General features: G+C 48.8%; 11 protein-coding genes across 11 annotated transcripts; 5 read left to right on the plus strand and 6 right to left on the minus strand.

Annotated features, from left to right (window-relative positions):
- Positions 1–505: 505 nt before the first annotated feature.
- On the plus strand, positions 506–3,328 carry FTJAE_9308 (alfa-L-rhamnosidase; the record flags this gene model as incomplete). The annotated part of the gene is made up of 1 exon (XM_037356216.1): positions 506–3,328. The coding sequence occupies one exon, from the start codon at positions 506–508 to the stop codon at positions 3,326–3,328; it is 2,823 nt and encodes a 940-aa protein (XP_037203560.1).
- An 837-nt stretch (positions 3,329–4,165) lies between these two features.
- FTJAE_9309 (uncharacterized protein) lies at positions 4,166–6,215 on the plus strand (the record flags this gene model as incomplete). Its single annotated transcript, XM_037356217.1, has 5 exons — positions 4,166–4,178; positions 4,254–4,867; positions 4,939–5,141; positions 5,256–5,306; positions 5,390–6,215. 5 exons carry the CDS (start codon positions 4,166–4,168, stop codon positions 6,213–6,215), a joined length of 1,707 nt encoding a protein of 568 aa, XP_037203561.1.
- Positions 6,216–6,332: 117 nt separating this feature from the next.
- Positions 6,333–7,563, minus strand: FTJAE_9310 (C6 zinc finger domain protein; the record flags this gene model as incomplete). Its single annotated transcript, XM_037356219.1, has 3 exons — positions 6,333–7,161; positions 7,243–7,413; positions 7,490–7,563. The coding sequence occupies 3 exons, from the start codon at positions 7,561–7,563 to the stop codon at positions 6,333–6,335; spliced, it is 1,074 nt and encodes a 357-aa protein (XP_037203562.1).
- A 1,892-nt stretch (positions 7,564–9,455) lies between these two features.
- On the plus strand, positions 9,456–11,403 carry FTJAE_9311 (sugar transporter; the record flags this gene model as incomplete). Its single annotated transcript, XM_037356220.1, has 6 exons — positions 9,456–9,703; positions 9,785–10,205; positions 10,349–10,814; positions 10,895–11,098; positions 11,173–11,221; positions 11,274–11,403. 6 exons carry the CDS (start codon positions 9,456–9,458, stop codon positions 11,401–11,403), a joined length of 1,518 nt encoding a protein of 505 aa, XP_037203563.1.
- Positions 11,404–11,550: 147 nt separating this feature from the next.
- FTJAE_9312 (uncharacterized protein) lies at positions 11,551–12,327 on the minus strand (the record flags this gene model as incomplete). Its single annotated transcript, XM_037356221.1, has 1 exon — positions 11,551–12,327. The coding sequence occupies one exon, from the start codon at positions 12,325–12,327 to the stop codon at positions 11,551–11,553; it is 777 nt and encodes a 258-aa protein (XP_037203564.1).
- Positions 12,328–14,354: 2,027 nt separating this feature from the next.
- Positions 14,355–15,080, minus strand: FTJAE_9313 (uncharacterized protein; the record flags this gene model as incomplete). The annotated part of the gene is made up of 1 exon (XM_037356222.1): positions 14,355–15,080. The coding sequence occupies one exon, from the start codon at positions 15,078–15,080 to the stop codon at positions 14,355–14,357; it is 726 nt and encodes a 241-aa protein (XP_037203565.1).
- A 1,226-nt stretch (positions 15,081–16,306) lies between these two features.
- FTJAE_9314 (uncharacterized protein) lies at positions 16,307–16,831 on the plus strand (the record flags this gene model as incomplete). Its single annotated transcript, XM_037356223.1, has 1 exon — positions 16,307–16,831. One exon carries the CDS (start codon positions 16,307–16,309, stop codon positions 16,829–16,831), a length of 525 nt encoding a protein of 174 aa, XP_037203566.1.
- Positions 16,832–16,999: 168 nt separating this feature from the next.
- Positions 17,000–18,365, minus strand: FTJAE_9315 (chloramphenicol acetyltransferase-like domain protein; the record flags this gene model as incomplete). The annotated part of the gene is made up of 3 exons (XM_037356224.1): positions 17,000–17,527; positions 17,590–18,290; positions 18,350–18,365. The coding sequence occupies 3 exons, from the start codon at positions 18,363–18,365 to the stop codon at positions 17,000–17,002; spliced, it is 1,245 nt and encodes a 414-aa protein (XP_037203567.1).
- A 1,577-nt stretch (positions 18,366–19,942) lies between these two features.
- On the minus strand, positions 19,943–20,869 carry FTJAE_9316 (CMGC kinase; the record flags this gene model as incomplete). The annotated part of the gene is made up of 1 exon (XM_037356225.1): positions 19,943–20,869. The coding sequence occupies one exon, from the start codon at positions 20,867–20,869 to the stop codon at positions 19,943–19,945; it is 927 nt and encodes a 308-aa protein (XP_037203568.1).
- Positions 20,870–21,878: 1,009 nt separating this feature from the next.
- FTJAE_9317 (uncharacterized protein) lies at positions 21,879–22,335 on the plus strand (the record flags this gene model as incomplete). Its single annotated transcript, XM_037356226.1, has 3 exons — positions 21,879–22,011; positions 22,059–22,108; positions 22,162–22,335. The coding sequence occupies 3 exons, from the start codon at positions 21,879–21,881 to the stop codon at positions 22,333–22,335; spliced, it is 357 nt and encodes a 118-aa protein (XP_037203569.1).
- A 1,544-nt stretch (positions 22,336–23,879) lies between these two features.
- FTJAE_9318 (bifunctional 4-hydroxyphenylacetate degradation enzyme) lies at positions 23,880–25,020 on the minus strand (the record flags this gene model as incomplete). The annotated part of the gene is made up of 5 exons (XM_037356227.1): positions 23,880–24,235; positions 24,284–24,540; positions 24,591–24,649; positions 24,703–24,941; positions 24,999–25,020. The coding sequence occupies 5 exons, from the start codon at positions 25,018–25,020 to the stop codon at positions 23,880–23,882; spliced, it is 933 nt and encodes a 310-aa protein (XP_037203570.1).
- Between the last annotated feature and the right edge of the window lie 26 nt (positions 25,021–25,046).

The raw sequence follows: 25,046 nt of genomic DNA on the forward strand, positions 1-25,046 counted from the left end.
ATCTTCATACTAGAGTTATTAAAGCTACTATAATCCGCTTTTTATTTTCGTATTTACTTGTCCTCAATATGAAGCTTATATATAGATAGTCTTCTAATAACTTTTTTTTATATATTTATTTTTAAACTTAGACACAGCGTGCCTTCCAAAAGCTATAGTTAAATAGGATTTTTCAGTGTGTTGGCTTGATCTGTCTCGCTGAGACGTCATAGTCTAAGCTTTAAGTACCAATCAACACAGCGTGCTCGGGAGCATAAGCCCACTCTGCTAACATTTTCTTATGTCGGGGAAAGCCCGATATAGACTCGCAGACCCCCTCGGGGCGCCCCACATGTCCACATTGTAACAATTGGTTAGTTGCATGTTCTCGGTCGTCAATCTCCCGAGAAAGGCCTAACCAGAATCCAAGAATGATGCCAGAACGTTTATTTATGTGTAAGAATTAGTCCGCATCTCTTTGAGAGTCATCTTTCTTTCTAAATCATTCAACACCTTGTTTCTAGTCATGTCTTCGACACCCGTCAGAGCTCCAGTATTCGAGCACCATCACAACGGCCTAGGTGTGAGTGCCGCCAGGCCTCGCCTATCATGGCAGTTCTACTCTTCACCGGACACTGCGGAAGGTTGGATTCAAACAGCATACGATGTTGAAATCCGGTTCTCTTCAAGCTGGGATATGGTGGGAATATACCATGTCGAATCGACACAGTCTGTACTCGTGCCGTGGCCAACCAGGCCCTTAGCCTCTAGGGAGTCAGCCCATGTTCGTGTGCGCGTCTACGGAAAGGCCCAAGGCCAAGTTCAAAATTGTGTTTCGTCGGCTTCGTCGCCAGAGCCGTCGGCGTGGTCACCGCCCTCATCGGTAGAAACGGCGCTACTTGATCATGCTGACTTCTATGCAAACTTCATCACTTCTGCTGAGCGCATTGAATCGCTCGGCACTCTTCGACCTATTCGCTTCCGGAAGACTTTCACTGTGCCTGATAAGTTCCTGAGCTGTGACTCACTCAGTGCTCGGTTGTATATTACCGCTCTGGGGATCTTCAAAGTCTGGATCAACGGGCAAGTCGCTAGTGATGAGTTCATGGCCCCTGGCTGGACCAGCTACAAGCACAGACTAGTTTATCGCATACACGACGTCTCAAAGCTGATAAGAACTGGCGAGATGAATGTTTTTTGTGCTGAGGTAGCGGAAGGCTGGTACGCTGGCAGACTGGGCTTCGATGGCGGGAGTCGTTTCCGTTACGGAGATGACCTGGCGCTCTTCGCTCAACTAGAAGTTCGAACCAATACCTGGACAAATTCCTCATCGGAGTCCTTCAAGGTCCTCTCTGACGACACCTGGTCAGCAATGCCCAGCGCTATTACATCTAGCAGTATCTATGACGGTGAGGTTCTTGACTGCTCTGATGAGGTGGAAGCTTGGACTGAGCCATCAACTGAATGGCCAGCGGACAAGGCTATGACGACTAGGGTTCTCACTAACCCCCAATGCGGCAAATTGGTCGCGCCAGATGCGCCCCCCATCCGGACCACGCAGCGCGTAGCTTGCAAACAAGTACTCAAAAGTAAAACGGGAAAGGTCATCTTGGACTTTGGACAAAACCTTGTTGGCAAGGTGCTGATACCGAGTCTGGAGCTCCTCGATGGGGAGACGGTCACTCTACGCCATGCAGAAGTCCTAGAACATGGTGAACTTGGGACCAGACCTCTTCGAGATGCCAAATCTATGGACACTATCATTGGGGCAGCTGGTAAAAAGCTTACGGACTGGACCCCAAGCTTCACCTATCATGGCTTTCGATATGTGCAAGTTGACGGCTGGCCATCCAGGGAACCATCGCCAGAAGCCCTCTATGCTTTGGTTATCCACAGTGACATGAAGCGACGTGGATTCTTTGAATGTTCAAACCGCGCTGTAAATCAGCTACATAGTAATGTAGTTTGGTCGATGCGTGGCAACTTTCTATCCATTCCGACAGATTGTCCTCAACGTGATGAGAGGCTTGGATGGACCGGAGACCTGCAGGTCTTTTGCAAGACCGCAACCTATCTTTATGATACGCTAGGGGTACTTGCAAGCTGGTTGGAAGATGTCTCTGCTGAACAGCTGGAGCCTGAGCATGGCGGAGTTGTGCCTCTGGTAGTACCAGAAGCTATGCCCACGGACTGGTCTAGGGAAGCTAACTCTCAGGCTATCTGGGGTGATGTCTCGATTCTGGCCCCCAAAGATCTCTTTGATTACAGTATGGATAGAGATCTACTCAGTCGCCAGTTGGAGAGCATGCAGGCCTGGATCGATAGGGGGATCATAAGGGGAGCAGACGACCTGTGGGATCCGAATCTGTCCCATCTCGCGGACTGGCTAGACCCTAACGCGCCTCCAGACAATCCAGCACAGGCGTCTACTGACAGCTTGCTGGTTGCCAACGCCTATCTCGTGCATGTCACTCTGGTGTTTGCCGATCTGTGCGCGAGGCTCGGTAAAGACGCCCTAGCGGCAAAGTACACGCAACAAGGGGTAAGGCTACGGCAGCTCTTTCAAGATCGGTACATTACACCTCACGGAAATCTTGTATCATTGTCGCAAACAGGTATCAGCCTCGCCATTATCTTCGACCTCCTTAGAAATGATGACCCTCAAAGGCATGTGGCAGCCGATACTCTCGAGCGACTTGTCCGCAAAGCAAACTACCGGATCGCCACTGGATTCGCCGGCACCCCGGCCATTACGCATGCCTTAACACGAATTGGTCGTCCTCAGCTTTCATATGGCATGCTACTCCAGACTGAATGTCCCGGGTGGCTTTACCCTGTGATTAAGCATGATGCAACAACTATCTGGGAGAGATGGGATAGCATGCTTCAAGACGGGAATATCAATCCTGGCGAGATGACAAGCTTTAATCACTATGCTTTAGGCGCTGTTGCAGACTGGTTACACAGCTCTGTAGGTGGCATTTCTCCTAAGGAACCAGGATGGAAGGTAATCAGAGTTCGTCCTGTCCCAGGGGGAAACCTTAAAAGCGCGAGAGCCTCATTTGATGGGCCCTATGGCCATGTAGAATGCCAATGGGTCGTTGACGGCACAAACTTCCAGATGAAGGTTATGGTACCACCTAATTGTCAGGCAGTCGTGACACTGCCATCGGAACTTATCCGGGACTACAGTCTGCAGGGCGAGCCTACACGAACTGTCGGATCAGGGTTGCATGAGTTCAATTGCGAGTATATAAGCGATGAATGGCCACCCGTTGCAATTGGGCATCATTTCAAGAGAGATGAAAGTCTCATTGTCCCAGTTGCAGACGGAATTATGATGTCTTGAGAGGACAAGGTATTGGGACTTGTACAGGTAACATACATCGAGTCAAACAAACACGGGGCCCAATCATTGAGAAAAAGAAGTTGGTGGATTGCAATAGTACGTACGTTTTTGGGGCCGAAAATCAAGTTTTTCCGAATAGATGAGTACCTGCGAGTACATGGGCATCCGTTACAGTGCAGACTGTGTGTAACCCACTTCGCCATCCGGATGTTTGTGATGAGACAGTGCAAATAAGCCTTGACCCCTTGCGACTAGTCACAGAGCTGTTGCATCGGTACTGGAGTGCGTGCAGGGTCATGGCGTTGCTGCATGGAGCCCTCCGGAGGGAGAGGAATCTCGTGGCGTCGGTTTGCTAGACGGCGGCCGCACCAATCCTCGAGCCTCACTAATCTCAAGGCCTTCGATCGAGAGTGATTGAGGGTGGAGATGATTCCGAGGGGAATGCACCACAAGAGATCAGGTCTCAGTGGAGCAGTCAGCGGGCACAAAGGTAAAGGACACCAATACTAAACGCTAAACACATACGAGCAAAATACTCCGAGTAACCATCAACCCCGCCCAACATCGGCTCTCGGCCCGATGGTTCATGTCCCCCGCACCATCATCAGAGCACAGCACGACTCAAGGCGCTGCCAGTGTCCTGCAGTCAGGGAGGAGCCCGCAATCCATTTGGGTCCGATCAAAACGTCTTAAATCGATATCAGCTGTCCACTTCCATACTCGTCGATGAAATACGTAATCATGTCCCCCTATACAGCTGGCCACGGGAACCAAGACTCCCCGATCACGACTGGGCCCTCAGCCAGACCCTCTATCGATGACCAAATAGCATCTATAATGATGAGGCTTAGTGAGATATAGCGACGCTTGGACATTTCCCAGAATTCCACGCCTCCGAGATCGAGCGTGTCTACCTTATCGCCAGCCCATGCCGCCACTACACGAACCCTGCTCGTCCCTGCTGCGCAAGGGAGATTCCGACTCTTTGACAGCTTGGCCAGTGAAATAGAAGTGGACTCGGGGGACACTGCTGTCTTTGGTGACTGCTATGAAACCGAACATGATGTGATGGAGTCCCTCTCCCTACGCCGCGACCTCCGTAACCCTGGGAACCCGCCGTTTGGACTGTGGTGGACTTACACCGTTGAAGAGACATTGCTCTTGCCGATCCTCAATTTCAAGGGAAACGTGAACCTCAGTCTAGATGTCGTTATGCTTGGCGCTCCGGGAGGAGATGATTCCGACAGCGAGGATGCTGCTGCTGATGGTGACGATGATGGTGACGAAATGGCTAGTCAGGACTTCATGGCAAGCAACAACAGACGCGTGGGAACATATGCTTCAATCGGCAGCGTCCAAAATCCCACCAGAGGCGAGTTTCGAGGTCTGGATGATGGCAATGTGATTCCAGAGTTGATTGATAGCTTTCTCAAGAACGTCCACGTCAAATACCTTTTTCTTGAAGCTACTCAGCTACGGACCCAAGCAGCCAATGCCATTGAGAACGGGATTGGCTGGGATACAGCATCATGCAAAGTTGTAAGTCTACTGTCACGCGACTTCTTATCCTATCTTGTCAGTAAGAAGACCATTGATAACGCCTACGAAAGCTCCTTGCTTGTGCCCTTGGTGCGATATCATCTCCCTGGGACAGCGATACTATCTATGACTACACCACCAGAGAGCCGTCGGCGGAACGGTTTGCGGTTGCGCAAGAATATTTCTTGGCAGCGCAGAAGCGTTTAGGCCCCCTATACGCCTCTTCGTCTCTGGAAGCAGCGCGTTGCCTGTTTATGGCAGGCATGTACTACATGTATGTGCTACAGCCGTTGCCTGGCTGGCGGCTCTTCAATGCTGCCTCCGTTGCGTGTAGAGCGTATATCTCAAGGAATGTAGGAAGGAAGGACATGCGACAACAGCATAACAGTTCCCGAAGTATGGAGTCGCGACTTTATTGGAGCTCCTTTATGGCCGAAAGGTATGTCCAACTATACCAATAGGGTTGACGACTCACCCTGATCAAGAAATGTTTAAGAACTGACAGGACGGTTGGGCCATCAGGGAGGTAGCATGTGAATTTGGCATGGAGACGAGTGGCCTCAACGTGATCGCCTACTTGACATCTCTCCCGTCACCACCTAGTGGTCAGGTATACACCACAGGGCAAGCTGGAGAGGCATCTCAAGACACTGCTCCCACCATTCAAGATGAAAGATCCTGGTACTTTTTCCTAACACACATTATGCTCCGGAAAGTGGAAGTACGCATCGACACCTATACCCAGGCTAAGCGACGAGAGGCATACCGTCGAGCTGGCGAGCCACCGGAAGATTTCTTTCGCGGCCTATATGAGGCAAATTTTGAGTTTGATTACCAGCTCATCCGCTATTACGAGTCACTGCCACCGAGTCTGCGATTCTCCCTCGACGATACAACCCCATGCGCCGATGAGCTCTGCCATTACCTTAAGTGGCGGGTACATGACGTCCGACACGATATATGCGAGCCCTCTTTCTACGCCTTGCTTAACTATGACGTTTCTCACTGGTCCAGTAAGCTTGTGGACGGGCTCATTACGCACGCCAACACTATGCTTAGGCTGGATATAGCGCTCCTCTGGGCTGCCGGCTCCACTCATCGAGCTGCCAATACTTGGCTGGCTCTGCGCAAAGGCGTCAGAGCTGGCCTTATACTCATCGCGGCACGGAGGCTCAAGGCGCAGGCTCGGCGGGAGCTTATGGGACTTCAGGTTCCGGATGATGAGTCATGTCTAAGGGCAGCCCAGGCCCTGGTCAGAGGGCTGAAGCACTGGGCATCGGAGTCCAGAGACTGCTTGAGCAATCTGGACATGCTTCGGAACTTGCATTCCGACTTTAGAGACCAATGAGGATGGGTTTCGATTTCGAACAAATATATCACTACATGGCAATAAGCTGTGGTCCTTAGGAATAGCCGCCTCTTATACAGTCTCCATGACATGATGGACGAGCCCCTGCAATGAGTTCTAGCTTGGTTCATTCCTCTGCGCCTGGTAATTCCGCAGAATATCCGCTGCTATCCCTGATTCTTCACTACGCAGCCCATCGTGCGCCAGGAAGTTCACGGCCCGTTCGACCACGAGATCGATGTCATGGTCATCGCCAACACCATGCTGCACACGATTCGAAGCAACCAAGAGCAAAGCCAAGGTAAGGCAAGTTTGATGTTTCAACCAACCGACGTCAGGGAGCTTGGGCGATGGCCTATTCAAAACATTCCCTAAACACAGGTGTATACGCCTCAGAAGCAACGCACGGTGCTGCGATACCATGGCTTGCAATTGACTTGTCACATGCGAGGTGAGTAGCTTCTCAAAGCTCCTGGGCTCTTCTCCTTCTGTTGATGCCGTCGCCCATGCCTCTTCAATATGTCTCGAGTGTAGGACAAGATAAAGTGATGGCCTGAGAATCAGCTCTTTCGTCTCGTAGTATAGAGTTTGCATCTGTTGCTGCACCTCTCCCTGATGACTTTCGATATCTGAGTCTCTCTGTCCTGGGCTTGTGTCTGAGTCCTGGTCCACGCCAAGTCTTGAACGAAACCTCCACTCCTCGAGAGCTGTCAGCATTGATGATATGCTTCTCTGGAAGCCATGTAAGTCTGCAACGGAAGCTTCCGGTCGGAGCAACTGGAATTGGGCGCAAGCGTGGCCTTGGATGCACAAGATATCCGTGCCATTTTGAGTAGCAACATGCGATAAGCCATCTTCGAGAGGCATCTGATCGGTGAGAGTGGTGGCGATGGGTAGTTCGAAGGAGACGGGAGCGAATGGTATGTCAATTTCACATCGTAATCGACTGTGTGGATATAACGCGATAGAGTCAGCAAAAACTGCCCTTCGATTGGGGTTCGGCGTAGAAAGAACAGTAGTTGCTTACGACAGAAACATGATAGCTGCTATTCGGATCCGCTGATCCAGCACGTTGTCTATCTTCGTATTCGTTTCCTCAGCAGGGACGCCACTCGCTGCCTGTTCACCAAGTGAGAGCAAAGCGCCACTTATCATCTTCCATGCAGCAACAGGCTCTGAGTTGTAAACGAGGTATACCCTATAGATAAAATGGCAGGTCAGTATGGTAGAATGTCCCCGATCAAGGATGTCGCCGGAGATAGGTGTATACGTACCCGGCAAGGAGCTGACATTGTGCAGAGAGGCGACCAGCAGTATTAATGGCCCAAGACAGTCTTTTCCTGGCCATGTTCCAGTATCTCAAGGATGCAGGTGTAATCTCCGTAGACGCTCCAGTAGTTCTTGATCGACTAGAAGCTGCAGACGATATATGCGAAGTACTACGGGGTTGAGAACGGCTGTCTTCAGTGTCAGACTGATAGATGCATCCCAAAGCAGCAATCAAAAAGACCAAGCACGCTTCCCCATTCCATGGTACACCGTATTCGTCCATACAACTCATTATGCGACGCACTTGCTCCATTTCAACCACAGGCATCATGGGTAGAATCCACTTTGCAAAACATGAGGAAAGTCTGACAAGATCCGAAGTTTGGCAGCTAGCGCTCGTCAGGGCGTGGGTATCTGAGTTGTGACGACGAGATAAAGCTGCACGTGCACACTTTATCTGTTGAATGTGAGTGATGGGGCCTTGCGATCTGGAGAAGATTGGCCATGATGAAAGAATAGAAAGACTGCCGGTGATGGGAGTTGGACCCGGGAGAGGAACCTTGACGCTGCCATTGTTGCGACTCTCTGTAGGAGGGTCCGATATCCGCCGCCTTTTGTTGCGATGACAGACACTTGGGTCAGTAGCTATTTCTCCCTCTTCGAAGTTGTGATCCGTCTCGTGCAGTCTTTCGACAATGCTGGCTGCATCGCTACCTCGATAGCGCTCTAGATTTATGTGTTGGGGTATGGATGAAGAGCGAGTGTTGCTACGATGTAGAGACTGCGCTAGGTTGTCGACTGCCTGCACAATTCTATTTCCCCATTCGTCGAGCGATGTTGACAGTCTACTTTTCGCAGGGTTGATATGTTAGAAAGCACTTCTTCCTACAATGAAGGAATGGAAACGATCGACAGGTGTTTGTGAACCTACGGTGAAGGAATCGGCTGGGCCACGACCAAGCCAGGAGCGTATTCGCATACGATGCCGGCTTTAGAGCAGTACAGACACGATGGTAGATCTCCGCTGCAACGCGTCTTGCGGTTCCTGCAAGCACGGCAGGCAATGGCAGTGCGCGACATGGCTCACTTGGGTTCAATATGCTTTGATGTCTTGGTGTACTATGACAAATCGAAAAGGCGTCGGCCTCACCCCGATACCAAGTTGGTCCTCTGGCTCAGGAATGCAGGTCGGCCTTGCCCCGAGGATTTCGGAATAAGGGAATGCCGAAAGACAAGCCATTCAAGGGCCTGGCCTGGCCAATCGGATGACTATCGGATTAGCATGTGTGATTGACTGCCACTTTTTCCCTGCCTGCGAAGGTTCGCGCCGAGAGGGCAACAAATAGGTCATTGTCTAGGTAAAGACTTCTCATTGGTCAGTTGCCTCAAGCCATGCTGCTAGAGCCTGTTCAAATTCCCATAGTCCTACTAGTCTACTATCAGGCCCCCATAACGTTGATGACCTGCTGATATTGTAGGGTCTTAAAGAAACCCCACTTCGCACTCGGGGAAGGGCCAAATAGGTACCGATTCAACGACGAGGCATCTCTCGCCTATTTAGCTCATGAACCATTGGATAGCGGGGTGGGTTGAAGTTGTACGGAACTATACGCAGCTTCTCATTTCCGTCTCCAGGTTTTACCCCAGGTTGCCCTGAACAAATATTCTGGGGTATGCATCACCAGATCTCGACGAGGCGTCAGGCAGGGGGACAGGCTGCACTCGGTTCTTCGGTCTAAGTTGTGGCGAATGGTGGTGGTCTAGATTCTATGTTTAACTTAATTTAGGGGGCCTCGATGGAAGCTGAGGCCGCGGGGTATCTATAAAGTAACGGTTGTTCTCTGCAACATCAGATATCTTCGATACTTAGTCTTCGCATGTCACGGTGCTCAACCTTCAACTCGCCTTCACAGTTTCATCAAACAGAACATAATCCAGCAATTCTTCCCAAACCCCGGAGCGGCATTCACGATGGCTAGCGCGGAAGAAAAGATTCCAGGCGCTGTGGCCGAGCACGCTGATATCACCATTGAGAAACATGAAACCGCTGGTCATGAGTCACCAGTCAAAGAAGCCTTCATGGTGGCTGCATCCAAGGGCCAAGGACTCTCGGGCTACGAGACATTGTCTCTCTGGGAGACTTGTAAGGCTTTCAAAGTTTGCACCGCTTATTGTTTCCTGGTAGCTTTCAGTGCCGCTACTGATGGCTATCAAATTGGGTACGTTTCATCTCCCGTTGGCGGTCATCTAGCCACCTAGTTGCAATATATGGTAGTAAATGGCTAATATAGTTTGATCAGAATAAACGGAAATATCATCGCCAATCCTGGCTTCGTTCGACAGTTTGCCACCAAAGTCAACGCCGACGGCGACCCCACGTTCGCCTCGCCTATCCTCAGTGCCTGGAGTGCCATCATGTCGGTTGGACAGATTATCGGAATGTCCACTCTGCCTTTTATTTCTGATCGCTTTGGTCGCAAGACGGCTATGTATAGCTACTGGCTTATCCTATGCATGAGTGTGCTTGCTGAGTCCCTTGCCCGGACCTGGCCGGTCTGGCTTATTGCTAAGCTGCTTGCTGGCATTGGAGTTGGATGCCTCCAGTCTACAGTCCCAACTTATATCGCCGAGACAGCTCCTGTGCGCATTCGAGGAGGTCTCCTCATTGCATATAGCTTCTGGTTCGCACTGGGCGCCTTCTTTGCGCCAGTGGCCCTTCAGGTGCTTTCCAAGGTTGATCCGGATGATTGGCGTACACCTATCTACACACAATGGTCTCAGATCGCCTCATGCTAATCATTTATCTTATTGTTCCGGAAACCCCAGCCTGGTGCGCAACCCGTGGCTATACTGACCGTGCCAAGAAGTCGCTCCGTCGCCTGCACTGGGAAATCAGTGATTATGACATTGATCACCAATACGAGCTTCTTGTCATGGCCGTCAATCATGAGATGGAGGTCGCCAGGGAGGCCAAAAAAGAGAAATGGTACAATATCTTCAGGGGTACCGACGGCCGACGCACTCTCACAGCACTGTGGACGCTCATGACACAGCAATTTATTGGTCTCACTCTATTCTCAACTTTCGCTTCCTACTTCTTCCAGCAAGCTGGCATTAAAGACCCGTTTCAGGCTACTTGCATCACGTCAGCGATCAACATCCTCGCCAATATAACTATGATCCTTACCGTTGATCGCCTGGGTCGTCGCAACTACTCATGTGGTGGCTCGACATTGTCTTGGCTATCATGCGTGGCTATTGGCATCCTTGGTGTTGCACCTCGCGTCAAGGCCACGGATTACCTATTCCTCTTCTTTGCCTGTCTGTGGAGTGAGTAGATTCCAGCCCGACATACCGACATTGGCGCTTCTTGAAATCGGAATTCCTTGTCTAACATTCACTCTTTACAGATGTCGGCATAACAGCCAACGGAGCAACAGGATGGGGTTTTATTGGAGAAATATCGTCGCAACGTTTGCGATCATATACAGCCGGGTTCGGCGCGGCGTCTACCTGCGTCGCAGGCGTCATCATGAATGTTTTGACCCCATACATGGTCAACGCAAATGAATGGAACTGGGAGCTCAAGACAGCTTGGTTCTACGCTGGAATTGGTAAGTCACAGTGGTACTATTTTTGCGAACAAATCAGCAACTGTCACGATCAAGGTTGACACGTTACTCTGCAGGCTTGCCGTTCGTGGTTGGTATGTGGCTGTTGATTCCCGAAACTAAAGGGTAAGTATTGTTACTTCTTCTATTTTTTGTCAAGCCCCAGCTAAGAATTTAGACGTTCTGCGGCGGAATTGGATGAGCTGTTTGAAAGCAAGGTCAAGCCCTGGAGGTTCCACAAGACACAGACGGCCACTCAGACTGCCCTGGAAGCTCACCAAGGAGGCTACAACAGTGTGTCGGTGTGAGTTTATTGGTGGCCTGCCTCCACGGAAACAATGTCATCGCTATGTGTTTAATCCTAAGTGGAGGTTTGGTGTATACTCACGGTTAGTTGGGCATTAATGTCTCTATTGTGATCAAGTGATAATAGGAGTTCGTAATCACAGCCTAAGCTAAAGCAAGATAGCACCGATAACAGCGACCAGGCCCGTGCCAACAACTCCGTGACCAGCAAGTCTCATGCCAGAGTTTGGTGCCGTCGTGGCCGACACGACGGGAGTCTCAGTTCCTGATGTCGCATCCGAAGTAGCGCTACCTGACGATGCCTCGGTGATGCCAGCAGTAGCAGCCACCACCACGGTGGTAGCCTCAGTGCTACCGCTGGACTCGGGTTCAGTAGCGGTCGTCTTGGTAGTTGTCTTTGCACTTGTCGTAGATGTGGATTCATCATCACCGGCGCCAAATTCCTTGATATCCAAGACATAAGTCCCATTTCCACTGACGCCTTCCTGCTCAAAGCTAGCCCAGCTAGGCTTTCCATTTGTTCCCAAAGATACACAGGCCTCGCGATACGCGTTGCTAGCGCAGATACTGTTGCCATCGCTGGTAACGCCGCCGCCAGCGTTGGTACACGAAACGAACAGCTGAGTGACGAGCTTGGCAGTATTATCGAAGAATTCATGCTCAGAGTTGGAGCTCAGACAAGTACGGCAGCCATCCATAGAGCCGTACCATCCATCCGGGTTGGGTATGCACACACAATCCCGTGTTTCCTCCTTAGGCCATTTCAGCTTTTGACACTTGAGTATAGCCTGATAAATAGGCCAGCAGCCGCAGTCGTCGAGTTTGGAGGGGCTGTCGTCTGCTTCTTTGGTCTTGGACCAGCCGTTGGGTTCTGCGGAGGTGAAGCCGGAGATGGCGATGAGGGCGGCGAGGGTTGAGAAATGCATGGTGGAGTAAACGAATGACGATGTTGTGAAACGAGTGACGTGAATGGAAGTCCGCAGAAGCAAAGGGAAATGCGAGATGATGGGTTATCGTGAGATTTTAAAATGTGATCCTTCACCGGATAAATCTCGAAGTGACTAGCGCTGTCAGCTGTAATTTCCGGGTTTAGGCGGCAGCATCCATAAATCGCCCGGCTGCCTTCCGTGAGATCTTGGCGTGATGAATGGCACGATCGGTAAAGGAGGCTCAAAGCCGTTGAGCTTGTCTTTACGGGCCCGGGATGCTGTAATACTGCTTGTCAATCTGATAGCGCTTTCATCTGATCATACTACGTATAGTGGTTTAATATCGTCAAGAGACATCAGGGCTGGAAAATGTCAATCGAGTGTCTTCATGCATAAAGGGGATTTTCGCCAAGGAGAAGTCATTCCCCAGATGGAAATCCCCGAGACAGGGGTATGAGTGGATGTCCACACCGTCTTTGGCGAGATACTGACGTACTAACAGCCAACTGCGCAAAACAAACTGACTGACGATATGGAGTATGTGCCCTCGCCTAGAGGGATCGACCGTGATTGGCCACAACGCATCCGAAATCACAAGGATTCTAGCCTTGTGGATGTTGAGTTGGTTATAATGTTTTTGAAGCGTAACTCTTGGCTCACTGCCTGTGACAGTCACGGAAACAACGGCATCGTCTTTATTATTGCCAAGATGTATGAACAGGACTGGCATACTGAAGGTCTGTCTGTCTGTGTATTGGCAAACAGAAAATGCCATTTTGTGGATTCATGGGTAGCTTGACAAGTGTTTTGTACTTGGCTTAGGTGACCACTACCTGACTTACCCTGAACTGCCCTTAACGAGGCGAAGAGCGCTCGGTGACAGTCTATTATATCGTACTGCATATATTCGCACAATTTCATATCTAAAAACTGCGGTCACGACCGTATGTATCTTCTACAATTAATGTATTTTATATACCCTGGGTGCTAGTCAGGCTCTCCGAAATCCGACCTTGCTGCCTAGAACGTAAGACTTTTCCGGGTTAACATCCCACACTTCTTCCTACGCTTGGTTCATCAAAGCAACTCAATAAATGCTGATTGCATTAACACACCTACGCGTAACCTTTCTTTCTAAGGTATGAATTTCGCCCTGCCTAGAAATTACCTATAATATCAGTGATTTGGTAAATCCTTAAGGGCTATTCCTCTTTACTGACCTCGTTAGTCTTCGAACAGTTTTCCTCGTTGAGAATGTCGCATTGTTCAGTCTACCTTGTCGAATCCATAGGCATGCCACGAAACCACCATGCAATCTTCATCAAGATCGGCGACAAAGAGGAGGGAACAATCTTTAACGTCACGGGGAATGCAATGAATGGGTTTGTGCTAGAAATAAGAGTGACCTCTCAAAGTCCCAGGTTGGAAGCAACTTTCGTGTCATGGGCAGAGATAGGAGTCCTTGGGATTGATGATCTGCCTCGCGTTAAATCAATCTGCGAAGCAAATCCTCCGCCTGGAAAACAGTATGATGGCCTCAAAAAGATCGACCCCGCGAAGCCTCTGCGGCGATGTCAGGAATGGACTAAGGAAACAATTGAACAGCTGCGAGAGCAGGGTGTTCTTTTATACCGCAACTAGAAGCTGCAGGAGGTTCAGTGACTTGAAATTGAAGTTCAGCTTGATCTTGACATTCTCAGTAAGCAATCTAGTGTGACTCTTGAATGACGTCATCCAGTGACTTCAAAAGACAATGATCATATAGTGGAAGGTAGTGGATGTCTTGACAACGGGGGGAGGCAGCATATATGGGCCGTCGTAGAAATATGTATTCTAATTGGGTCTACCAGGTACTTTGGTCAGTACAGCTATAGTGATAGCTGGCAAGGAAAGTCTAACTGGGATAGCATAAATAGAAGAGTTTCAGTATTGCATTATCGTTTCTCTATGTTCCTTTGTCCGAGCTATGTTAAAGAATACCTGCCATACCTGGGAGACCAACACCGACAGAGTGGCCATAGAAACTAGGCCACAGAAGCAACAAGGTCCTGATCGTCTGAGAATTGGACGCTCTTGAAAGTAGAGTTCTGACCCCCTGGGAAGCTATATGTCGCCTTATCGGACAGAGGAATATTCAGCATACTAGTTTGCTGAAGACTGTCTCCCTGACTTCGAAGTTCTTGGATAAACCCATCGGAACCAGTAAAGGGGTTCCAGTCACTATTCTCAAACGGAGTTGAATTATCCGTAATCACAGGGTCAACAGTTGTACCCAGAATACCACTCTCATCAACAGTGAGTGTATAAGTTTCAACGATCGTTTTGTCAATAATGTTCCCGCTACCCTCGGCCGAGAGCATTTCAGAGTCGTAGTTGAGGACTAGATGCTGGGTAATGAGAACAGTTGCATCGTTATTGGCGTTAGTGAATTGGATATCCATGTTGTAGTTTGTGCTAATCGTGAGTGAGCCAATCTGATCATTGAAGCCCGCCCCGTCATGGCTTTGGTTGCTATAGCTGTAGGATAATACGGTATCGCCCGCTGTCTCCGTCAAACTGGGATGACCACCAGGTCTAATGGAGGCACTCATGGTGCAGTTCATAATCTCATTGACCTCGCAGTGGGCTTCTACCAGGAAACAAACGCTGGGGAGGTAGTTCTGCAGGCTTTGGGCGTAAAAGTCTCGCAAATTGTTGCGATCGATGGCCAGGGTCCCATTTTGGTTGTTCCAGACTAAGGAAGTCGACATGATTGAGGTGGACTTGACTAGTGGGAGGGGGGAAAGTTACGATTGGAAAGTAGACAGAATTCAAGTCGAGCTTCTTTAGTCAAGGTTTGCGAAAACAAAACCATGAAATCAGATGGAAATAAGATCCATTATATACATCGAGATAAGGATAACTCCCTTCTCAATATCCAAACTAAGGAGCGTCCAAATATGGCCGCTTGTCTTAAAGGAAAGGCCTAGATCGCAGGCCAGCCAGCCACTTTAGATATAGGCAAGAGTCTAGATTAATCTGTTCCCAAATAGTGTCCCCACAAGAACTAGCGTCCAAGAATATATCAAATCAAAGGGATCTTTAATTTCAATAATACACGGCATGAATTCGTATAAAATAGATACGTTGCATTTCGACAATTTTTAGGAATTCGAGTTTATCTGATCAGTTCTTGACCCTCTTTGTAATTATTGAGCATGACCTCAAAAACCCACTATAGCACTAAGATCTACTAGTGATGCATCTCGAAGCCACAACTCGGTCATTTGGCCACTTTCTTGCAGGATAGTGTAAGCTATTGCTGCAAGCTTCAATAGTCCGGAGCGCTTGCTTTGCTTAACTTAGACAAAGAATTCCAGCTTGACTCAAAAGAAACGTGCGTGTCCTTTCGACTCAACGCTCAATACCAAACTTACCACGTGTTCAGGATATCGTCGATTAAGTCGCTAAATGCCCGAAGAATCTTCAGTCACATTCAGAAAGGAACAAGTTATGCAAAAACATTGTGTAACCCCGACATTGACTCAATTATTCTCCGCATGGGGTAGTATCCAGTACCGATGTAACAAGGATGGGGATTTAATGACGATCAGTCCAGATTAATAGAAATATACGCATACCGATTCTGACAGCCTGGAAGGATGATGGGGCAGTGTGCTGATCTTTCAGGCGGTTCTGTGATCAGCATGAAAGGAAGCGGGTCGATTACTTGCTATAGTATCGCTTTCGAGCGGTGTACTACATAGTATGTAAGTTGGATTTGAACCCCAGATATCGTGATGACTTCCAAGGAACTCAGGTCTCGGTATGCTTAATTTGGTATATCAGAAGCTCTGATACAACCTTGAAGGGGGGTTACTCTCTTGGAAGAAAAACTATAAGGCGGGCTGAGCTCGCCCTCTTCTGGCTTCACGTCGACAGCCATTCACACACAGCTTCCACCATCAAGTCTTCAAACAACCATAATCAATCCACCATGTCTTTCAAAGCCCTCCTTCTCACTGCTGTAATGGCCAGCTCCGCCCTCGCCGCCAATAACCTCAACTTCATCTACTCCCGCGGCGACTTTGCAACCGGCGGCCCAGGCGGCACTCAAACCGGCCACGACAGCGGCCTGACCATCACCGACAACACGGGAAAGGAGCTCTACAGCGAGTCCTACCCCGGCAACGCATCGCCCTGCGCCAACCCCAACATGGAGCTCAAGATCAAGTCGTCCTGCTGGGAGGGAGAGTTCTCCTTCAACTGTGCCGCGAGTGCCTTTGGAAGAATCAATGGCTGTGAAGTCAAGGCTGGAGATGAAAAGTTTCCGGGAAAGGTTGACTCTGATGAGAATTTTACGGGGATTTCGGTTTCGGTTCAGGATGTTTGTGGTGGTGGATTTGCGACTGGGGGGATTGTGGGGAGGGAGCTACTTTTGAGATTGCGTCTCACAACCCTTAAGTGCAGACGTGCTCACGACTGGGTTCGAGTGTTCCAAGGACTCTTTGGCTTCTTATAGGCTAAAGGAAATAGACGCGGGCAAGCGCATACACTGAAAATCATAGGAAAGGAAGTGCTCGGGCTCTCAATAGGTCAATAAACGTAAAAGACGCCCATTGCTCAGACAGATTTCGTTACTGTAGACGCTCTCCTAGGCCTCTATGACACAGGTTTCGATTGCTTCCCGCTAAGACTTTGTATCCATGCCTTCCATTTCTCGTTCCATGTTTCTCTCCAAAGCATCCCAAGCTGCATGCGGTAAGTTTCCATGGATACTCCAGCCACCTCTAGCATCATCAATGACTCTTATCACAATCGGCTCCATGGTCAACTGCACTGGTCTCTCAACTAACACTCCCTCTCCGAAATTTGGATTCGAGAGTCCGAGATTCACGAAAGATGTGATGAGGCATCGCTGATTGCCGAGCTTCACTTTCGGGATGGCAATGCGGCCTGCGTTACCGCAATTCATCCTGAAACCCATGAATGTAGAGACGTAGTCTGGATCTTTGAACTTCTCTACAGAAGAGCGAGTTGTCAACGCTAGATCTTCAAGTCGCGCTTTCTGAAGTGCACCAGATTGAACACTCGGCATGACGGCCAGACCTAGAACGTTGCCCGATACACGGGGCGAGATGAGATGATGCTTTCCACGCAGATTCACAGCTCGAGATAAGGTCGTAGATGTTCCTGGCTGATAAATTTCGCACGTTGCCTATCATTCTGTCAGCCTGTTCACTTCGTGGAGCAGTGAGATCTCGCAGATAATTATCCTACCTTGTAAAACCAGCTAGCGATAATGTCGTTTCTCGAGAGTACTACTCCTGGCCCAGCGTTTGACCTTACCCGCGCAACCAGTCCCGCAACAAGCTTTGGGGGCAAGTAGGCCGTTCCAAATGTGCGCGGATAAAGTAGACTGTAGATTTTAGAGACCAGCTTCAACTTCAATCCACCCCAAAGGGTGACGGCGGCCCACCCCGGAAAGGATGAGGGAGAATTTATCTTAAGGGTACTGATCAATTCATCCAAGTTCGGCCTGTCCTTTAGTCCCTCGACTTCCGGACTATGGTCATTCGTGTCGTGCGTGCGCAGGTGAGCATCCCTCGTGAGAAGAAGGCCTTCCCACTCAGCAACTATCAGTTTCAGGGCGGGTGCATCGAGTACGACATGTTGCCATGCGACGCACATCAAAGTTAGGTCTTTGGCAATCACAAAATGAAGATGCATCAACCGCTCATTCTGGGCTACACACTGGTGCGCTGTTTTCGTGAAGGCTGCTAGCGGCTGCAAGCAGGAGACTTTGCGAGGATCAAACCGTTTAACAGAAGGAGACGCCGATCCAGGAGGAACGTAGTTGGGGAGAATCTCATGCAGAGCTCGATCTGGTGCCTTGAACGTAGTGACCCTAAAGGGTTCAGACTGTTTCTGCGACGTTTCGGGAATATCGATTTTGAACTTTAGCCGGAAAGTATCAGCGCCTGAGAAAAGTGCACATATAAACATGAAATAGATATCAAGACTGGAGAAGAATTCTTACGCGTTTGTCTCTCCATGCCAGTCGCCCGGTCAGCCACGGAGCTTTGCGAAGAACTGACAATTTGAGTGTGTTGCTCATCCGTTCGACATTAACATCTCCCCTGAGCGCCCATCCAAGGATCGGCGTCATGCTCCGGTAAAGCTAGCAGACATTTAGAACCCACTCTCGAACAAGTTTGCACGGTCTCATAAATTTACGTACCGGCTCGGAGTCCCATACGGTCAAAGGGTGTGTATTCTTTCTAGTGGCAGTGGCTTGTCCATAGTACTGCGTGCTATAGTGAAAGCGACTTTAAACTCTGTCAGAATCTCTCATCCTGGAATGATGTACCTCGGAAGTATGATGAATGCTTAGCCCAGGCTAGTCACTTACCGTTCTTGTACTGTTTTGACTGTTTTCAGAATAGATGAGCGGTAGCGTGGTCTGAGAAGCAAGAACAACATCATTGAGTTAAACAAGCTAGATACGGTAATACTAATTAGTAGAGGAATCTTAAGGTTAGGACTAATAAGAAAATTTAACAGAGAATAGAGTCCTAAGGAAAGAGACAAGTAAAGGAGCATCCTAGAGCACTTAGCCTATTAACATAAGTCACTGACTTGTAGCGAAGAGATAAGAACTTCAGAAGATGGTGCAAGATCTCTAGCAGCTTGGGATCAAAGCTCGGATGTCATTGGTTCATCGACGGCGATTTGTAATATTTATGTCAATATGTCAGCATTACAAAGTCTTACGTTGAGGTACGCAAGCATTGATTGTGGGGTCAGCGTCGCGATTCAGTTCTAACCCCGACAGTTAAAAAGCATCTGGGAAAGCTTCACGACTGTAGTATTCACAGAGCAAAGACCACTGCATGAAATAATCAACACATTCTATCGTATATACCAGGGTTGCCGAAAGACCAGGCTCTCACGCTCAGTATATTAGTCCGTTGACCAAAGGCATCGTTCAGATCCAGCCATTGATCGCAGATCATCGCACTTGGCACACGTATAAAAGTAGGCAACCGCATCCGCCTCACTTCCCAGAATTAGTTTGTCGACCAAGAGTGCTCATCCACATCCAGTATAGACATCGTCCCCGCTGGCGGTACTCCCACAGATTTTATGGCATACATGGTCAATAATCCTTCCATTAAACCTAGCTAGACGAGCCTGCAAGAAGGGGAGTTTCGGCTCGAGCATACCATGACTACCAAAACACCACAGGGCTTTTGAAACTCTTATATTGACCGCGGTCTAGAAACTGGGAGTCCTTTTGTTGCATGTCCTTTTGTTGCATGTCCTTTTGTTGCATGTCCTTTTGTTGCATATGCTATTATTGCTGATCCCCAAGATTTACATATGTTCATTGTGCACAGGCAACAATATTCCGCTTTTGATAGGCTTATGATTCTGAAAAAGTACAAGAGAGGTTGCCCAACCACTTGCTAACATGGATAGCAAACAGGGAGTGATGGTAGGGTATATGGCATATATTCATGAGAATAACGTTAGGGCTGGTCTGATATGTTTTCTAATCTAGGATCAAATAATTAAATAAACTGAATATCTACTGGAAAGAAAAAGATTCTTATGTTATGGCATAGCTGGACTAAACAAATTGCGCATGGACACTGATCTTATATACAGGATCGGAACAAAAATCACCAGAAAGAGTATAACCTGGCTGCACCAATACCCAACTTCCACTACATGTCCAGAAATCCGCAATCCCACCACCTGGCCAGTAGCAAACCAACTTATTTAACTGGTCCTCGGCGATGCTGCAGACAACCACCTCTTGTGCGTCGGTGTCGATAAGCGCCTCGGGAATGATCTGTAGGTAAGAGGAAGAAAAAGCACCCTTTAAGGTAGTGGAGATCATGGATTCGCCGGGGGAATCAGAGGGTCCGCTGACAACCGTGACTGCGCCTGTTGCTGGATCGATCTTGAAGGTTGGGGCGAGTGCGGAGCTCGGAGTGAATCTCATATAGTAGAAGTTTAGGACCGGCTCGAGCTTGCAGTAGCCGATGCCTCCGTTGAGACTTGGGTCTTGGCTGTCGTAGGTGAAGAGTCGAAAGGTTGGTTCGGGTGCAGGAGCGGCGGTAGTTGTCGCAGCGGAGGATGTCGTGGCCTCAACGGTTGCAGTAGTTGTATCTGGCTCCGCAGTGGTTGTTGTAGCCTCTGCAGTCGTTGTAGACTCGATGACCTCGCCGGATGTTGAAATTACATCAACTTGAGTGGTAGAAGAAACATCGTCAACAGTCGCCGAAGTTGAAATGAGGGTAGCGAATGTAGTAGATGAGCCAAGCGTAGATGTCACATCGTCTGAAGAGGTCGAGACATCGGAAGACGACAAAGAAGGCTCAGCGGTCGAAGTTGTTTCGATGAAGGAGGATTCGGTGGCCGAAGATTGGACGCTAGAAGCGGTTCCAGTGCCCGACGAGGCGACCGACGAAGGGTGCGGTTTGCATACGCTTGCTTCAACAGCCCCCAGTGAAAAGAGCGCGAGGGCGCCAATCAATTTAGCAGACACCATAATAACGAGAGACTGAAATGAAGGAGTGACGGTATGTAAAAAACCAGAAACAGAAACTAATGGCGAGATCATTTATTTTTTAAATGTGCAGTCCCCTTTTACAGCTCGATGTCAGGGCCTGCCTAACGTTGGAGGTCTGTGTAGTCATCGACCCAAAGTCGGTTAGCTTGACTCGCTTGCCAACTCTCAGCTGCCAATACTTGATTCAATATTTTGGCTTGGTAAAGCGCCACAATCAATAGTCTAGCCTAAAACTCAAAATTGGTGCTTATTTACACACGCTAACTACAGGTATGGCTGATCAAGGCTGATCTCAACTTCAGAGCAAGCTATTTCTGTCAGGCCTGGATACTTGTGAAGAATGTGAGAAAAGAAAACCAGATGTAACTATACAGATACTTATGGGGGACTGGTGATATGATGCATATTTCCCTCAACACCAGGAATAGACTTGGACACAGCCATCTTAAAGCAGAGGCATATTTGCTTTTGCTTGCAAGTCCATCCAGGAAATTGGTGGCTGATGCGAGTACAGGGGGATGCTCTAATGGTGCGATTGATCAGAACCGTGATAACAAATAATTCGATTAGCCGAGCTGGAGAACTCCATACAAAAACCAAGCGCTTAGCCAATAAATGTCTTCCCAGCAGTCTCTTGCAATAAGACCGAACCCTGCTTGTTGCCCAGGTTGACGGGAGCCAATTGTTAAGCATGGTAAGCGAAACCTGGCGACAACACTAAAACCGGACGTAGCCAGCTTTTTGTACATTTTTTGCGCTTATTTGCCGCGATACGAAATGTGCTATACTATTCCGACTGCCCACGTCGGCGCAGTCCGGATTGATCCAGTCTCCGTGACCGGCCTCCCAAATCTACCGTCCCCACATGCTCTCGGAAGACCCGCGGGGTAGCGGGCGAGGTATATCCGAGCTGCCGTTAAATGTGTATAACTAACCTCACCTCAAACAACACTTAACCAAATAATTCTCCAAGTAAAATATCATCAAAATGTCGACAAGAAAAGGTCCATTCAGACTGGTCACAGTCAACACTGCACCAGAGCGCGCAAAACGCCTCATCGGACGCTTGATCACCGAGCTGCAAGATGACTACGAGATTATCCACGTGGACAACTGTTCGAGTAAGTTTCTTAACGAGGCAATATGAGCAAATCATTAATTCATTTAGGCATCGATGAGGTTTTTCCGAAAGTAACAGAGCACAAGCCGAATGTATTGGTGCGTGAAGAATTCCTCAAAGCTTATGTGATGAGTCTAACTTTGTTTCGCAGTTCTCGGCTTCTATGTGGTCGGCGGAAGAGGCCGAGCAGATTCACTCGTTGGCAAAGTCTATTGTGCCGGATATTAAACTTCATGCTATTCCGACGGGGCTGCAGGTTGAGAGAGGACCGGATGCTATTGTTGAGTACCTCGTTGAGAAGGTCCCTCCTCTGCTGGATAGCTAGATCAGAAGGTCAAGCAGATATAGTTAAATACATTGGTTACCAGACATATTTGGTTGTGTGTGTTCGACGTATTATCTTGTGTACTGAATCTACATTGCATATCAGCGTGAATGTGGCTACCTGGCTGATGGCTCACATCACGCGCCTCACACACGAATGTGGCTGCCTACCATTCCCCATTAACTCGGACACGTCCCTCCACGCTTCTCCCTCACAGATGACTAACTCTAAACCGCTCAGTGTGAAGTGCTATATTCTAAAAGCTCTGTATCAGTAGCACAATCAAAACCAGAGTGGTGTAGTAGGTACTGCCCTCCACCGGATTGCGAGATCCGTACCCAAAATCCTGGCGTCCACCTGTTCAACTCCCTCCCTCTAATCACAAAAAGAGCAGAGACAACAGCAGCCCTCCGGTGGAAGAGCAGAGACAAACAGCAGTCTAATGCCCTATCCCCCTCTGAAAGAGCAGTGATAACAGCGTCTCTCCCTATAAAAAGAGCAGAGATAACGGCAATTGAGACACTAGCATGGGAAAAACTTCCCAGTCAACCTACTACACCACTCTTCACTTTTTGCTATTTAAATATAATAACACATATATCTTTTTGCCTCATACTGTTCATGATCTATAGTTCCCTGCTCGTTCTTGAGGTGAGCAACCAAAGCTCGATGCATATCAGTCTCAGCTGCCAGGGGCCTGCCGGATTGCTATAACTCCAAGATGAAGTGCTCAGACAAATGTAATACCAAGTTCTGCGTGCTTACATGGGCAATCAGCCATATACCTCAACTGAGATTAATGTATTCAGCTCACACCTTGGACATTTTGCCACGCTAATGCAATGCAGAAATGGTCCAAGGAATGGCGATGGATCCTCTGACACCCGTTGTGTGCTGGTGTCTCTATGAACATTGTGTCCCATTTTTGACCTTCGTAGCAGAGCCGCTCTGTAGCCTAAGGGCTCGCCGACAGAGCTGGCTGGTCGCGTGCCCTCGAGTAGCTGAACTGACTCATCCATCTCAAACAAACTTTGGCAATATCCCCAGGCACGTGTCCACCTCACAGATGCCTAACACCGAGCACGAAACAGACCCTTATGTACCAAAAACTCTGTATTACCAGTACAATCAAATCACGAGTGGTGTAGTAGGCACGAGCAACAAACCACGAGCCTCGAGTTCCCGAACTCAAAAAGCGAGAGTCCATCGCTACAATTCCCGACCACGACAGACGACCACTGCGGGAAAGAACAGGATAACTGTGATATCTTTCCCGCAATACAACGATACATTCACTATAGAATGAATAGAGATAACAGTAATCAGAAAGAACAGTGATAACAGTATCAAAAGAAAGAAAAAAAGAAAAAAAGAGAAAAAAAGGAAAATGGGAAAGGAAAGGGGGCGAGAGAGAACGAGAAAGCGCGAAACCACAAGACACAAAAAACAACAAAAAAGCCTACTACACCACTCATCTTTTTTTGCAAATTTTGGATAACATATAAGATTTGTATTTTTATAAGTATCTATCATACATTGTCTAGCTACTCGTTCTCAAAGGTGTTGACCAATGTCCCGATATGTGGCAGGATCTCAACTCTGAACTCATCGCCATGGGAAAGAGTCTCCTTGGGGTTTCTACCCATGCCTACGCCAGCTGGTGTACCAGTGATGATGACGGTGCCTGCAGGAAGGGTTGTTCCTTGTGATAGGAAGCTGACCAGTTTGGGAACACTGAAGATAAGATCGCTGGCTAATGTTAGGTAATAAGCTCTTGGAAGAGGTGGAAATGGTGGAACATACTCCAGTGAGCAATCTTGCATGACCTTGCCGTTCTTCAGACCCCGGATGTGAAGCTTGGAAGGATCTGGAATCTCCGAGGTCGACACCAAAGTTGGCCCTATCGCTGATTAGCCTTTTATCGCCACGTCCAGGCACCAGGCATTACCGATAGGGCAAGCTCCATCAAAGCCCTTGGAGAAACACCACTGCGACTGGTTTAGTTGAGAGACTCGGCTTGAGACATCATTGGCTGCCGTGAAGCCAAGTACGTAGTCCATGGCATCCTCCTCAGACACATTCTTGGCTGCTTTGCCAATCACGACAGCCAGTTCAGACTCGAAGTCACCACTTCCGTCGTTTTGAGTGATTCTGGGGAGGAGAGTGGGAGCTGGCCAGGGATCGCCAAGTGATGTGTTGGGCTTACTGCAAGATAGATCAGTATAGTGGATGTGATGAGCTGGTGACAGACTTACAGGAACAGCGTAGGAATTGTAGGGATGTCCATCTTGACCTCCTTCGCATGCTGAACGTACTACAGACAATCAGTCACCACTCTCACTCACAACATTGAATGAATGTACTTACGTTCAATCCGATACATCGGATAGTGCCAACCTCCTCCTGCGCCAAGGGCGACAAGAGTCGTTCAACAGATTCCGTGCGGTCTGTTCGAGAACCAGGCGACAAGACAGACCGTCCTGAAAAGACATTGACAGCAATATCTTTACCTTCGCGAGATGCCAAGCCCACATCAAGAGAAGCTTGCACAGGCTCTCCGATCAAGATGCTTGAGGGCGCTGATTTAGGAACGAAGCGCACAAGGCCTGTGGCATCGTTAGCACAGAACTGCCCGCCCTGGCAGTTGGTGAGGATCCACTTACGCTTGAATGCAGAAGAGGCCATCGTGAATACTCTACTATCTCTTGATC

Source organism: Fusarium tjaetaba (genome assembly GCF_013396195.1).
Source record: "Fusarium tjaetaba strain NRRL 66243 chromosome Unknown NRRL66243_c0000212, whole genome shotgun sequence".
In the NCBI taxonomy this organism is placed as follows: domain Eukaryota; kingdom Fungi; phylum Ascomycota; class Sordariomycetes; order Hypocreales; family Nectriaceae; genus Fusarium; species Fusarium tjaetaba.